Below are 15,185 nucleotides of genomic sequence, written 5' to 3'. Positions count from 1 at the left end.
AACTTTAAAGTTAAGTAATTTTAAAAAATGCTCTGGTAATTCGTGATTTAGAAGTAACAAACACCGCCACGCTTTTAATAGACGTGTCTAAAAGATTAAATTTTGAAATCATTAATAATAATAATAATAATGAATGCAGAATTTAATAATTATTATATTAACTTTTTTAAATAAATAAATAATCAGAATAAAGTAAGGATTCATTGAATCCTTCTTGTTTTACTTTGTGAATTTTTTAACCATTCAGATTACAATCTGAAAATAACTATTATTTAAAATCAAATTGTGTTTTAGAAATTAACCTGTATTGTGTATAGTATATTAACTAATTAATTAATACATAAATTTATATAAAATAATTATAATTCGAGAATCGAGAGAATTTTGTCATAATTTATTTAATCTAATAATTTGAACACAATAAACAAGTACATTAAAATTAATATTTTGTAAAACTCAAATAAATTTAAAAATTAGATCAAAATCAAATACTAATAAATTTTAATTAATAGTTTTTGGTACTATATAATATATAATATATGGTAAACTTAAATTAAACAAAAATAGAAGATAGCACCTCGAGATGAAAGATAAATAATAATCAATACTCCGATTATAATAAGTTTTTGAAAAGTTAGTCGGTCATAATAATTGCTACCTACTATTCTTTTCTAATTTATTTTAAAAACTCTGTCTCATATCTTTTCAACTTTCAAAACCGGTGTAAATAAATTAAAAATAATTATTATTAAAATAATCATTAAAATTTAACATTTATTATTATTATTATTATTATTTAATTTTAAATATTATTATTTAGCATTTTTTATATTATAATAAAAAAGTTAGAATAATCTTACTATATGTAAAGACACGACAAATAAAAGAAAATAAATTTATTGTAACGATCTAGAATATAAAAGAAAATTAATTATAAATTGCATGCGAAAGCGAAATAAGAGCGTTAAGGTTTACATTCCTCACACAATAATTCAGAATATCCAATATGACTATGGGAATGACCATTCTAAAAGAAAAACGAAAAATTAAAAAAATAAATGGAAAATAAACAACTGAATGTCCTATTCGCAACCTTCTTGTGGATCGAGATTTGGATTTTGGTCTTCTTGATCTAAAATGATAAATGAAAGAGTGAGCTACATTAGCCAAATAAGAATGTCATACTAATCACCGATACAGAAATGAAGGTTGGTAAAAATAATGAAAACTACTAATAGAGCTCTTAATTTAAATAAATTCATTTATCATAAGTAAAATCATTTATTGTACACTTACCGTTGCGAAAATTTCAAAACTGACTTATTGAGGTAATAACACAACAATATCATAATTTTATATTCAATTAACTAGAACAACAACTTTCCCTTTTTATCTGGCCATTGGTATCCATGGGGATCCATATGGATATTTTTACTATGCGTGATGTAACGGCCCCGGAAATTTAAAATAAAATGTGTATTAAAAATGTCAAATGCGGAAGCGAAGTCAAAATTTCGATTAACATCCCTTACACTAAAACCAAAAACGTGCTCAAAATATAAAAGATCAAACTTGTAACGGCCCCGGAAAATATTAAAATGAAATGAGTATTTAAATATATCAAATGCGGAAGCGAGATCAAAATTTCATTTAACATCCCTTACACGAAAAACCAAACAAACGTACTTAAAATATAAAAGGTTAAACTAACTAAGAAAGAAAACTCGAAAATAAACTATGCGTATGACTACAGAGTCTCTAGGCATCCCCTTCGTCGTCCTCCTGCGGAACGGGCTCGGGAACCATGTCTTCCTGATCTGAAATGGTTAATTAAGGAGTGAGCTACACTAGCCCAGTAAGAACATCACGATATCTCACCGTCACGGAGATAAAGGTGGGTAGAAAACCACAAAAAAGACCAATGGAGCATAATTTACAACAAAACCTTTTATCAATAATAAAACTTTTACCATTCACTTACCTCGGTGAAATTCATAAGACAATATACGAAAACAATAACATCATCATCATCATGAAATCATATATAAACTATATAACGTAATACTTATCAAGCCTTTCGTAATTCAATCGTTACACAATATATTTTCCTCATTTACCAGCCCACTAGTATCCATAGGGATCCATAGGGGTTCCGCTACCCGTTAACCCTTAACACTTGAAATTATATTCCAGGGCCGTCCCCATACCCCGTCCGGTATGGGCGCCAAAACTATAAACCTCATTACCCCGTCCGGTATGAGGGTGAAACGGGCCGTCCCCATACCCCGTCCGATATGGGCGCCAAAACACATAAGATCTCCATACCCCGTCCGGTATGGGAGACCACAATTCCGGTAGGGTTCCCTACGGATCCGGTCCGTCCACCATCTCCCAGGATATCTAGTCAGGCTGACCACATTATACAATTACTCATTTACATAATCTTTCATTCTCCTTTCCCTCAGTCAGCATTATCAATCCACATACAAACAAGCAAAACGGTAATTTATGCCAAACAGACAATATATAGCATCAATATCCCAGTCATTCAATCCATAATTAGTAAAACAGTAAAATATGCACACGAAACTATAAAATGAAAAATATCAAACCTCATACTGCATTTAAAACTGTAAAACAGGCCAAATAACAGTTAACCGACAAACACACTAGACTCGGGCTCCATTAGCGACCTTAAGCAATTTCACACATTCGTTGGTTCATGAAATACCGTTTTATCATTTATTGAACTTTAATACCGTGATAGAAAATAGGGTGAGGGGTCCTTACTTGTTTTCGGGATCCGAATACGATTCACAGTGCGCCTGCAGGCTGTCCCTAATTTTCCCCTGAATTTTTCCCGGGGAACTGAAACACGCTAACAGTACCTGCACGGGTTCCAAAAAAAAAATCCAAATTAGGCCCAGGGCCTCTTTCGGCCCAAATCGCAACTCCGGCACGGCGGCTCCGCCGTGCTCCGGCGACGGCGCCGCCGCTGGCGGCTCCGCCGTGCTCCGGCGACGGCGCCGCCGCTGGCGGCGGCGAGTCGCCTCGGGTTGACTGTTTTCGGCCGTTTTTGGCCGAATTCGGCCACACTCGCATTGGTCCTTGTCAGAAAACAACCCTAGGGCCCTCGGGGGGCCAAAAAATCACGGAAAAACGGAGCTTACCGGCGGCGGCGCTCTCGGGTACGGCGACTCTCCGGCGAAGTTCGTGTTTTGGTGATTTGGCTTCGGTCAACCTGTAGAGAAAAGAATGGTGATCACGATGATATAAAAATTGCATCGAACGGAGGCCGGGAAGGGCCTCGTCGGAGGCAAAAACCGAGAGGGGGCGCGGCGGTGCCGCTGGGCTTCGGCCGCGTATTCCGGCCGTTTGGCCGGGATTTCGGCTTCGATTTGGCAATAGGAGGAATCAGTGGGGAAAAACGAGTCGGGGGTATGAAATTTACCTCGATCGGCGGTCGGAAATTTCCCCGGTGCGGCGGCGAGTGGCGGCGGGTGGCGGCGGTCGGCCTCTGGTTCGTCTTCTCCGGCGAGCGGCTGGCGGCTAGGGTTTGTGGTCTGGTGTGGAGGTTCTATTTATAACCCCTTGCCTTTTGATCACAGCCGTTCATTTTGTTTTAATCTGGGCCGTTCGTTTTTGATTGAATCTGGGCCGTCCGTGCGATTGAATCTGGGCCGTCCGATCGCGTGATTGATCTGGGCCGTCGGATCGCACCCACGCGGATCGCCAACGTGGCTCCTTTTGGAGTGACGCGGTCTTGCCACGTGGCAGGCCCTGGTTGGCCGGGACTGCTGACCGGGCCTGCTGGCGTGGCTGCTGACGTGGCCGCCCTTTCTTTTTTTTTTTTTTTTTTTTTTTTTTTTTTTTTTTTTTCTCCTCCTTTCCGGGTGCTACAAAACTAGCTAAAGGAGAAACTCGAAAGTAAAAACTATGAATATGACTATGGAGTCTTTAGGCGTCCCCTTCGTCGTCCTCCTGCGGAACGGGCTCGGGAACAATGTCTTCCTGATCTGAAATGATTAAATAAGGAATGAGCTACACTAGCCCAGTAAAGACATCACGATATCTCACCGTCACGGAGGTAAAGGTGGGTAGAAAATACAAAAAGACCAATGGAGCATAATTTACAACAAATCCTTTTATCAATAATAAAACCTTTACCATCCACTTACCTCGGTGAAAATCATAAAACTGTATACGAAAGCAATAACATTATCATCATCATGAAATCATATAAACTGTATAACATAATACTTATCACGCCTTTTGTAATTCAATCATTACACAACATATTTTTCCTTATTTACCAGCCTACTAGTATCCATGGGGATCCATAGGGGTCCCGCTACCCGTGAACCTTTAACACTTGTAATCAGATTCCAGGGTCGTTCCCATACCTCGTCCGGTATGGGCGCCAAAACTATGAACCTCAATACCCCGTCCGGTATGAGGGTGAAACGGGTCGTCCCCATACTCCGTCCGGTATGGGCGCCAAGACACATAAGGTCTCCATACCCCGTCCGGTATGAGAGACCACAATCCCGGTAGGGTTCCCTACGGACCCGGTCCGTCCACCATCTCCTAGGATATCTAGTCAGGCTGACCACATTATACAATTATCAATTTACATAACATTTCATTCCCCTTTTCCTCAGTCAGCATCATCAAATCACACACAAACAAACAAAACAGTAATTTATGCCAAACAAGACAACATACAGCATCGGTTTCTCAGTCATTCAACCTATAATTCAATAAAACAGTAAAATATGCACACAAAACTATGAAATGAAAACATCAGACCTCATACTGCATTTAAAACTGTAAAATAGACCAAATAATAGTTAACCGACAAACACACCAGACTCAGGCTCCATTAGCGACCTTAAGCAATTTCACACATTCGTTGATTCAAGAAATACCGTTTTATTATTATTGAACTTTAATACCGTGATAGGAAATAGGGTGAGGGGTCCTTACTCGTTTCGGGGTCCGAACATGGCTTCACAGTGCACCTACAGGCTGTCCCTAATTTTTCCTGAATTTTTTCCGGGGAACTGAAACGCACTACTGGTACCTGCACGTGTTCCAAAAAATCCCAAATTAGGCCCAGGGCCCCTTTCGGCCAATATTGCAATTCCGGCACGGCGGCTCCGCCGTGCTCCGGCGGCGATTCGCCTCGGGTTGGCCGTTTTCGCCCGTTTCCGATCGAATTCGGCCACACTTGCATTGGTCCCTGCGATAAAACAACCCTAGGGCCCTCGGGGGGCCAAAAAAAATTACGAAAAACCGAAGCTTACCGGCGGCGGTGCTCTCGGGTGCGGCGGCTCTCCGGTGAGGTTCGTGTTTTGGTGATTCGGCTCCGATCAATCTGTAGAGAAAAGAATGGTGATCACGGTGATATAAAAATTGCATCAAACGGAGGCCGGGAAAGGCCTCATCGGAGGCAAAAATCGAGGAGGGGCGCGGCAGCGCCGCTGGGTTTCGGCCGTGTTTTCCGGCCGTTTGGCCAGGATTTTGGCTCAGATTTGGCCACAGGGGAAATCAGCGTGGAAAAACGAGTCAGGGGTATGAAATTTACCTCGATCGGCGGTCGAAAATCTCCCCGGTGCGGCGGCGGGTGGCGGCGGCCGGCTCCTCCGGCGTCTGGTTCGTCTTCTCCGGCGAGGGCAGGCGGCTAGGGTTTTTTTGGTCAGGTGTGGGGGTTCTATTTATACCCTTTTGCCTTTTGATCTCAGCCGTCCATTTTGATTTAATCTGGGCCGTCCGTTTTTGATTGAATCTGGGTCGTCCGTACGATTGCATCTGGGCCGTCAGTGCGCACGCTTGATCTGGACCATCCGATCGCGCGTACGCGGATTGCCAACGTGGCCCGTCCCCGGGTCGACGTGGTCTTGCCACGTGGCAGGTCCTGGTTGGCCAGGACTGCTGACGTGGCGCTCTTTTTTTTTTAAATAAACTTAATAAAAACAATTTATTAGAAAATTACAAAAATACCTAATTGTTTGGGCGTTACACGTGAAGCCTTATTTAACATTATTAACTAACCGGCCGTCTTCATACTTCATCTCGTATGAGTGCCAAAAATATCTTCACTTAATCAAATAATTATCCTTTTATAATTAATTTCTATTTTCACAATTTAATTATAAATCACGCAAAACAAGCAATACATGCATCAAGAAAACATAACTGAATCATTTTACCAACTCCAGCGTATTGTCATGCATTTAAAACTGTAAAATCAATTAAAACAAGATAAATAGTGATAAATAACTGGTTCTGACTCCATTAGTAACCTGTGATTAATTATCGAAATTTTTTAAATTGTACAAAATACCACATTATTTATAATTAAACTTCAATTCTATAATAAGGAATAGAGCGAAGGATTCTTACTCGAATCGATATATGAAACGCTAAACTTTCAGCTGCGCCTACTAGCGGTCCCTAGGTTCCCTGAATTTCTCTTCGGAGATTAAAACACGCACCAAATACCTAGAAATATCCGAAAAAAATCCAAAATAAGTGTTAGAAATCTTTTTCGGTCAATTTCAAGATTCCGGCACGGCGGCATCGCTATGCTTCAGTGACGGCATCGTCGCCCGTGGCGGTGGTTTGCCTCAAGCTGGCCATTTTCGGCCAGTTTCAGCCGATTTTGGTCGACTTGTACTCATTCATGCGAGAAAACATGTTAAAGGGTCTCGATTGGCACAAAAAAAGTAAAAAAATAGAGGCTTACTGGAGGCGGGAATTTTCAATGCAGCGGCTCCGCCAGCTCACCTTCATGATTGGACATTTTTCTTCGGTCAACTTGTGAAAAATAAAAAGGTGAATACAATGGTGGAAAACTTGCACAAAACGAGAATCGGGAAGGGTCTCATCGGATGCGATTTTTAATTTTTTCTGCGACGGTGTCATCAGGCTTTACCTGCGATTTTCGATCCATCTGCCGGTCCTTTAGCTTTGATTTAACTATGGGGGTGTTCATAATTAAATTTCAAGTAACTAGGAGAATTTTTACCTTTTTTGGCGGTCGGAGGTGGCTCCAGCGTGGCGGTGGGCGGCGGTTAGCTCCCTTCCTAGCGACTGGTTCTTCTTCTCCAGCCGGGGGGGAGGCGTGGCAGATAGGGTTAGGGTTTGGTGTGAAGTGAGGTATTCATATCTGTCTCCTTTAATTTGAGTCGTCCATCGCATTGGATCTGTACTGTCTGATCGTGTTTAAATAAAATATAAATCTAGACCGCTCATCGCAATTTGATCTGAACCGTACGATCGTATTTAAAGAGAGAATAAATCTAAACTGTTCATCGCGTTTAATCGCGACTATCCGATCGCGCCTGATGAGGGAACAGATCCCGACCGTCCACGCACGCGGTAATAAATCTGGACCGTCCAACCGCGGACACGAAGATCACCAGCGTGGCCTCCCTCGTGACACTGCGTCAGCATACCTTGTCACGGAGCGCGCTCTGGTTCGTTGGGGCTACTGATTGGGCGGACCTATGTGGCATATTTTTTTAAAATTACGTTTTGACCCTCAATTTCTGATTTTTCTTTCAAAAACACCTACAGAACAAAAATTTTCATCTATTTTTTTCAAAATTGTTTTCAATTTTATCATCTACCTATTTTTTTTTCTAATTTTTACATTAAATAAAATTTTGTAAATTAAAAAATTAAATTTTGTACGTTAATTTTAAATATTTAAAATTAATTCCGGATATTATATTTATATTTTAATTGCAGAAGCAAATTATATAGTTAGTATTTTCATTCTTCACATAATAAATTAAAATGTCCAATAAGGTTACGGAATTGTCCCTATTACAGCAGTTCGTAAAAAAGGCAAAACCATAATTGAAAATAATATAAATAGATGTCTTAAAGGGTTAACCTCTATAAGCACTTAAATAGAGTTCGAGAGGTAAACTACTCACAACCCTTTTGCTGATCGAGATCTAGATCTTTGTCTTTTTGATCTGAAATGCTTAATAAAAATGTGAGTTACAATAACCTAGTAAGAATAACACACTAATAACTAATACAAAAATCGAAAGTTGGTAAAAATTATAAAACAACTAATGGGTCCTTTAATTTAACTAAATTTATTTAGCTTTAAAATATTTATTTCATACTTACCATTACGAGTTTTTCAAAATCAACTTACGAAGACAAGTAATCAGATAACATTTTTATTTCATGCACAAGTGAACAAAATCAATAATTTTTCCTTTTAACCTACTTACTGGAACCCCTAGGAGTCTATAAGGATATCTTTCTACTTGTGAACCCTGCAACTAACTTTGACCGTTAACCCGACCGTTCCCATATCCTGTCCAGTAATGGGCGCCAAACATACCATCATCTTGATATCCTGTCCGATATGAAGGTAAAGCATATCTCACAAACTCTTATAGTATGAGACCTCTCAGCCTCGTCCGACTAAGGTAATGTCTACTGTAGGATTTTCTATGTATCGGGTTCTTCCACCATTTTTCAGGATATAAAGTAAGTCTTTCATATATAGATTTTCATCAACAAAACAACCACTAATCGCATACCAATATCTCATTTCATATTCACAAGTTAATTTAAACGGCATCTAAGCAAACAATACAGTTTAACAATCAAGACACGTAATCAAGACCTTTATTTCCAATCCATCAATCTAATCAAAGAAATCATGATTAGACAATATAATCAATAAATAAGAAATAATTCAAAGCAATAATTTTAAGCACATGACGGATAATAAACAATTTAGGTGGTATAGGAAAGATAAATAGACAACATAGACAAGTTAGGTCAATCATACACTGACCAGTTCTCGGCTCCACTAGTGATCTGTAATTATTGTTAGAGTTTTTTTTTTTAATTTTCATCGAATATGAGATTATTGATTATTAAGCCTCAATTTACTGTAACAGAGAATAAGATGAGAGATCCTTATCTAGATTAGTATTTCAAAGTGCCGTACTGTCTACTATGCCTCTTAACGGGCTCTGGGTTTTCTGAATTTTTTCTGCGAAAATCAAAATACTCGTCATGTACCCAAAATACTCCAAAACTCAAAATCGGTGTTGAAAAACTTTTTTGACAAATTTTAGAGTTCTGGCACAGTGACACCAACTCCACCGCCCACGATAGCAGTTCGCCTCAGCCTGGATAGTTTTGATCAGTTTTACACGTATCCCTGTGAAAAGCACATTAAGAAGTCTCGGTTGGCTGAAAAAAATAAAAAATTGAAACCTACTGGCCGGGAGGGGGGGTCTCCGAGTGCGGCGGCTCCACCGGTCCTCCTTCACAGCTGAGGTTTTTCTTCGGCTAACCTACACCAGAAAGATACGGTCAACACAATGGTCAAAGAATCATGTGAAACAAAAAGTGAGAATCAGAGAAGGTTTTGGGTTTTGTCTGCGGCGGCTCTGCCAGATTTTAAACACAATTTCTGATTCACCCGCCGTCCCTTTTGCCTTGATATGACCATAGGGAGACTCTAAATTGAATTTTGAGTGGGAAGAAGAAAATTTTACATTTTTTGGCAGTCGATGGTGACTCTGATGCGACGGTGGCTGGTGGTCAGCCTCCTTCTCCAGCGTTTTGTTATTCTTATCCGGCGAGGGTTGGTGTGGCTAGAGTTAGGATTTTTTGAAATACGATGCTTAAATACCTACAACATTGGATCTATCTTATTCAGAGAATGAATCTGGACTACACGATTGGATTGAATTTGACCGTTCGATCGCGTTTAAAAAGAGAATGCATTTGGGCCATTCATGTGCACGGAATGAGATTTGAACCGTCAGATCACCAAGCACGCGATTACTCGTGTGGCCTCTCGCATGGTGTCGATGTCAGCAGGGTTGCCACACAGCTACTCTAGTTCGCCAGGACTGTTGACCAAGCCATCCCACGTGACCAAACTTTTCTTTTTTGCGATTTAACTCTCTATTTTTAATTTTTTTTTTAAAAACATCTTCCGAATTCAAAATTTCACATATTTTTTCTATAATTATTTTCAATTTCGTCTCTAATTCATTTTTTTTCAAAAATTCAATAAAATCAAATTAAAATAAATTCAATTAATTATTTATATAATTTATTATAAATAAAAATAATTATCTCGTACCGATTTTTGGAACTGGGTGTTACATTATATTTGAACATTCTAAAAGATAATTTAAATGCACAATATTAAATAATTAGTTAAATTAGTAATTTAATTTAATTAAAATTACTTTTTAATTATTTTTAATAATATAAAAAACTAAAAAAATAAAAAATATGAAAAATAAAATTATAAAAAATATTTGGTAGCCATATGGCAAATAACAGATTTTAAATAATAATTTGATAATATTTTCAAAAGAAAAACTTCTCTAAATGTCTCATTTCCTCGCAACTGCAAACCGCGTGTTGTATACGTGTCGGGACATCTACAAATTAGCGTATCCTTGGCTTCCTGCCATAACAACTGCTTTCGTCTTCTTCTTCTTCTTCTTCCTCCCGGCGCAGCAGCACTTGTGATTGTAATTTTCGAGGTTCATAAGGAAAAAAATGGCCGGATTAAGCTACCTGACTGATTATCCGCCGGCGAAGAATCCGGTGGTGGTGGTGAGTCCGCAGTTCTTGGCTCCGTACCCGGTGGACCTGATTATCACCAAGAAGCTATTCAAACTCGGAGAAACCAACTTTGAAATCGCCGATGTTAACGGCAAGATTTTCTTCACTCTGAAAAGTAAATTTATCAGCCTCCGCGATCGCCGCGTGTTGCTTGACGCCAGCGGTGCTCCTCTCCTCACTCTCCAGCAGAAGGTCTCTCTTATCTCTTGCACTGTTTCATTTTGTTTTTGTTACGAAATTTGGTGCCATGAGAAATCCTTGATCTTAGGGTTCCTAAATTTCCTAAATCTTAGAGCTAGTAATTGATCTAATATATGATTTGGAAACAGAATCATGTTATATTATCTTTAACGTTAAGCAAATTTGTAGTTGACTTGAGCTTAATTGAATCCAGTGAGTTCTTAAGGTTTGACTTGAGCTTAAATTAAGTGAAATATAAAATTACGAAATAAAATGAGTTATTGAAGTAGTTATTTCAATTGATTGGATGAATCTTGCGAACTTTATACGATCAGTAGGATGATGATTGAAAAAACCACAAATATCAAAGCTACGTCGTCTCAAACAGTGGTGTTTGATCAAGAATTCCTGTTAATTCAAGAGACGAAGAATTTGCTGAATTGAAATAAAATTTGGAATGATTTTAACGGGGTTTGTGATATGTGGTTTTCAGATAATTACTGCTCACAGGAGATGGCAAGTTTTCAAGGGAGGCAGCACAGACCAGAAAGATTTACTTTTCAGTGCGAAAAAATCGTCATTAATCCAGCTAAAGACTGAATTATTTGTTTTCCTGGCTCAAAACACAAGCGAATCAGCCTGCGATTTCAAGGTGAAAGGTAGCTGGCTGGAGAGAGCTTGCACCATCTATCTTGGGGATTCCAACACCATTATTGGACAAGTAAGATAATTCTTTTTATGGTAAAACTTGATAATTAGGAGGATTTATGCTATTTTGTAAATCAATTACTGTTGTTATATTGTTTATCTTGAAATCTACTATGCTAATCATGATTAATTTCGGGTATATAGCTTTTTCCTTCTGTTTGTTTTGCCTGTTGGGCAACTCTTTTTGATAATTTGGATACAACATAACAAAAATGATGAATACTTTTATATGTGTGAATCAATTGACAGATGCATAAGCAACATACCGTTCAGAGCATTTTGCTGGACAAAGATTCCTTCGCGGTGACTGTGTATCCTCATGTGGATTATGCCTTCATAGTGGCTCTGGTCATCATTCTGTACGAGATCAACGAAGATCGCAGTGGCGACGACTAAATAAGAGATATTCATATATGATATGATCATATCCATCATACATCTTCTGTTAATGTTCACTTAAAAAGTAAAAAAATGTATTTGTGTTTAGGCATTCTATGATGTATGGATTTGTTATTACTGATTTTCTTCTAAGGAAACTATGTAATGTATGTTATTTTTGTTATTGTTTGTTCAATTTACTTCTATTTTCTTTTTTCCGTTGAAGAGGCTTATAGGATCGTTATCTTGTTTTACCAAACTTCAGAATCTTAGCATAAACGACAAGATAAACAATGTCCTGCAAAATTAAAAGGACCACAAAAGTTGGAGGTTCCAGATAAGATAAAGTCTAATTAAATTGCAAAGAAATTCTTTGGTAACAGTATGAGCTACCATGTTAAATCCCTTAATATCCTGGTAATAGAAACATAAGAGAAAACAGCACTTAGTGAAAGAAAATCCTCAACGTGGAGGTCAAGTTCAGAATTTAATGGTTCACAGCCGGTTGTAAGTCCTCCTTAACTTGAAAGTACTTGTAATTCCCATCTCTTTGGCAAGCAGCAACCAGACTTCCATTGCAGACTGCAAGAGGTTTAGTTCTTTCTCATTCCAGCGAACATAATAATCCCTTTATGATCATTATACACAATCCTATTCTTGTGTACCCATTAAGTTCAATAGAGGCATCACAATTAGGTTTATATATTTTGTAGCACCCGGAAAGGGGCCGAAAAAAAAAAAAAAAAAAAAAGCCACGTCGGCAGCCACGTCAGCAGGCCCGGTCAGCAGTCCCGGCCAACCGGGACCTGCCACGTGGCAAGACCACGTCGTTCCGGAACGGGCCACGTTGGCGATCCGCGTAGGCGCGATCGGACGGCCCAGATCAAGCGTGCGATCGGACGGCCCAGATGAAATCGCACGGACGACCCAGATTCAATAAAAAACGGACGGCCCAGATTAAAACAAAATGGACAGCTGAGATCAAAAGGCAAAGGGTTATAAATAGAACCCCCACACCAGACCACAAACCCTAGCCGCCTGCCGCTCGCCGGAGAAGACGAACCAGAAGCCGGACGCCGCCACCCGCCGCCGCACCGGGGAAATTTCTGACCGCCGATCGAGGTAAATTTCGTACTCCCGACTCGTTTTTCCACGCTGATTCCTCCTGTTGCCAAATCAGAGCCGAAATCCCGGCCAAACGGCCGGAATACACTGCCGAAGCCAAGCGGCGCCGCCGCGCCCCTTCTCGGTTTTTGCCTCCGATGAGGCCCTTTCCGGGCTCCGTTTAATGCAATTTTTATATCAACGTGATCACCATTCTTTTCTCTACAGGTTGATCGGAGCCGAATCACCAAAACACGAACTTCACCGGAGAGCCGCCGCACCCGAGAGCACCGCCGCCGGTAAGCTTCGGTTTTCTATAAATTTTCGGCCCCCCGAGGGCCGTAGGGTTGTTTTATCACAGGAACCAATGCGAGTGTGGCCGAATTCGGCCGGAAACGGCCAACCCGAGGCAAACCGCCGCCGTGCCGGAGTTGCGATATTGGCCGAAAGGGGCCCTGGGCCTAATTTGGGATTTTTTGGAACACGTGCAGGTACCAGTAGTGCGTTTCAGTTCCCCGAGAAAAATTCAGGGAAAATTAGGGACAGCCTGTAGGCGCACTGTGAAGCCGTGTTCGGACCCCGAAACGAGTAAGGACCCCTCACCTTATTTCCTATCATGGTTTTAAAGTTCAATAAATGATAAAACGGTATTTCATGAATCAACGAATGTGTGAAATTGCTTAAGGTCGCTAATACAGCCCAAGTCTAGTGTATTTGTCGGTTAACTGTTATTTGGCATGTTTTACAGTTTTAAATGCAGCATGAGGTTCGATGTTTTTATTTTATAGTTTCGTGTGCATATTTTACTGTTTTATTGATTATGGATTAAATGACTGGGATATTGATGCTGTATGTTGTCTGTTTAGCATAAATTACTGTTTGCTTGCTTGTATGTGGATTAATGATGCTGACTGAGGAAAAAGAGAATGAAAAATTATGTAAATGGGTAATGGTATAATGTAGTCAGCCTGACTAGATATCCTGAGAGATGGTGGACGGACCGGGTCCATAGGGAACCCTACCGGGATTGTGGTCTCCCATACCGGACGGGGTATGGAGATCTTATGTATTTTGGCGCCCATACCGGACGGGGTATGGGGACGGCCCGTTTCACCCTCATACCGGACGGGGTAATGAGGTCTATGTTTTGGCGCCCATATCGGACGGGGTATGGGGACGACCCGTTTCACCCTCATACCGGACGGGGTAATGAGGTCTATGGTTTGGCGCTCATACCGGACGGGGTATGGGGACGGCCCTGGAATGGATTTCAAGTGTTAAGGATTAACGGGTAGCGGGACCCCTATGGATCCCCATAGATACTAGTGGGCTGGTGAATCAGGAAAATATATTGTGTAACGATTGAATTACGAAAAGTTTGATAGGTATTATGTTATACAGTTCATATATATGTTTTCATGATGATGATGATGTTATTGCTTTCGTATATTGTTTTATGAATTTCACCGAGGTAAGTGAATGGTAAAGGTTTTATTATTAATAAAAGGATTTGTTGTAAATTATGCTCCATTGGTCTTTTTGTGTTTTCTACCCACCTTTACCTCCGTGACGGTGAGATATCGTGATGTCTTTACTGGGCTAGTGTAGCTTATTCCTTATTTAATCATTTCAGATCAAGAGGACATCGTTCCCGAGCCGGTTCCGCAGGAGGACGACGAAGGGGACGCCTAAAGACTCCCTAGTCACATTCGTAGTTTTTTACTTTCAAGTTTCTCCTTTAGGTAATTTAATATTTTATATTTTGTGAGCACATTTTTTGTTTTAGTGTAAGGGATGTTATTCAAATTTTGACTTCGCTTTCGCATTTGACATTTATAATATAATTTTCATTTTAAATTTACGGGGCTGTTACATATTTACTTAGGACAAGTGAAAACCATTTTAAATTTGTAAGAGCTCTTTTAGAAATTAAAAAGGCTATTTTGGGGGAGGGTGTTGCTGATGGTTCTGTGGACTCATTAGAAAATCTAAAGAGAGAATCAAAATGTAAATAAAAAATGAAGGCAATCAGTAGATGCAGATGAGATGGTGGAAACTGCAGCAGATGAAGAGGGGAGTGAATGTCTAAAGTTAATTATTTCTCATCCAAGAAATTATGTGAGTGTGTTAGAGAAAAGAGCTAAAAGTGATGCGAAAAATGATTTTAAGCAAAATCAATTTAA

General features: G+C 39.7%; 1 protein-coding gene across 1 annotated transcript; it reads left to right on the top strand.

The window, feature by feature from the left end:
• Window positions 1-10,398: 10,398 nt before the first annotated feature.
• LOC110812687 (LURP-one-like protein (DUF567)) lies at window positions 10,399-12,082 on the top strand. Its single transcript, XM_022039514.2, has 3 exons — window positions 10,399-10,824; window positions 11,306-11,533; window positions 11,770-12,082. Exons 1-3 carry the CDS (start codon window positions 10,567-10,569, stop codon window positions 11,914-11,916), a joined length of 633 nt encoding a protein of 210 aa, XP_021895206.1. The 5' UTR covers window positions 10,399-10,566; the 3' UTR covers window positions 11,917-12,082.
• Window positions 12,083-15,185: the final 3,103 nt, after the last annotated feature.

The sequence above is a fragment of the Carica papaya genome, chromosome 8 (assembly GCF_054855325.1).
Source record: "Carica papaya isolate Zhongbai chromosome 8, ASM5485532v1, whole genome shotgun sequence".
Taxonomy (NCBI): Eukaryota; Viridiplantae; Streptophyta; class Magnoliopsida; order Brassicales; family Caricaceae; genus Carica; species Carica papaya.
This window is presented reverse-complemented; position numbering and strand designations above follow the sequence as displayed.

Bases quoted from the DNA above. Each gene is read 5' to 3' on its own strand.
- LOC110812687 (XM_022039514.2), top strand. From the start codon at position 10,567: ATGGCCGGATTAAGCTACCTGACTGATTATCCGCCGGCGAAGAATCCG. The intron at 10,825-11,305 runs GTCTCTCTTATC...TGTGGTTTTCAG, and splicing joins TCCTCACTCTCCAGCAGAAG to ATAATTACTGCTCACAGGAG. The intron at 11,534-11,769 runs GTAAGATAATTC...ATCAATTGACAG, and splicing joins CCAACACCATTATTGGACAA to ATGCATAAGCAACATACCGT.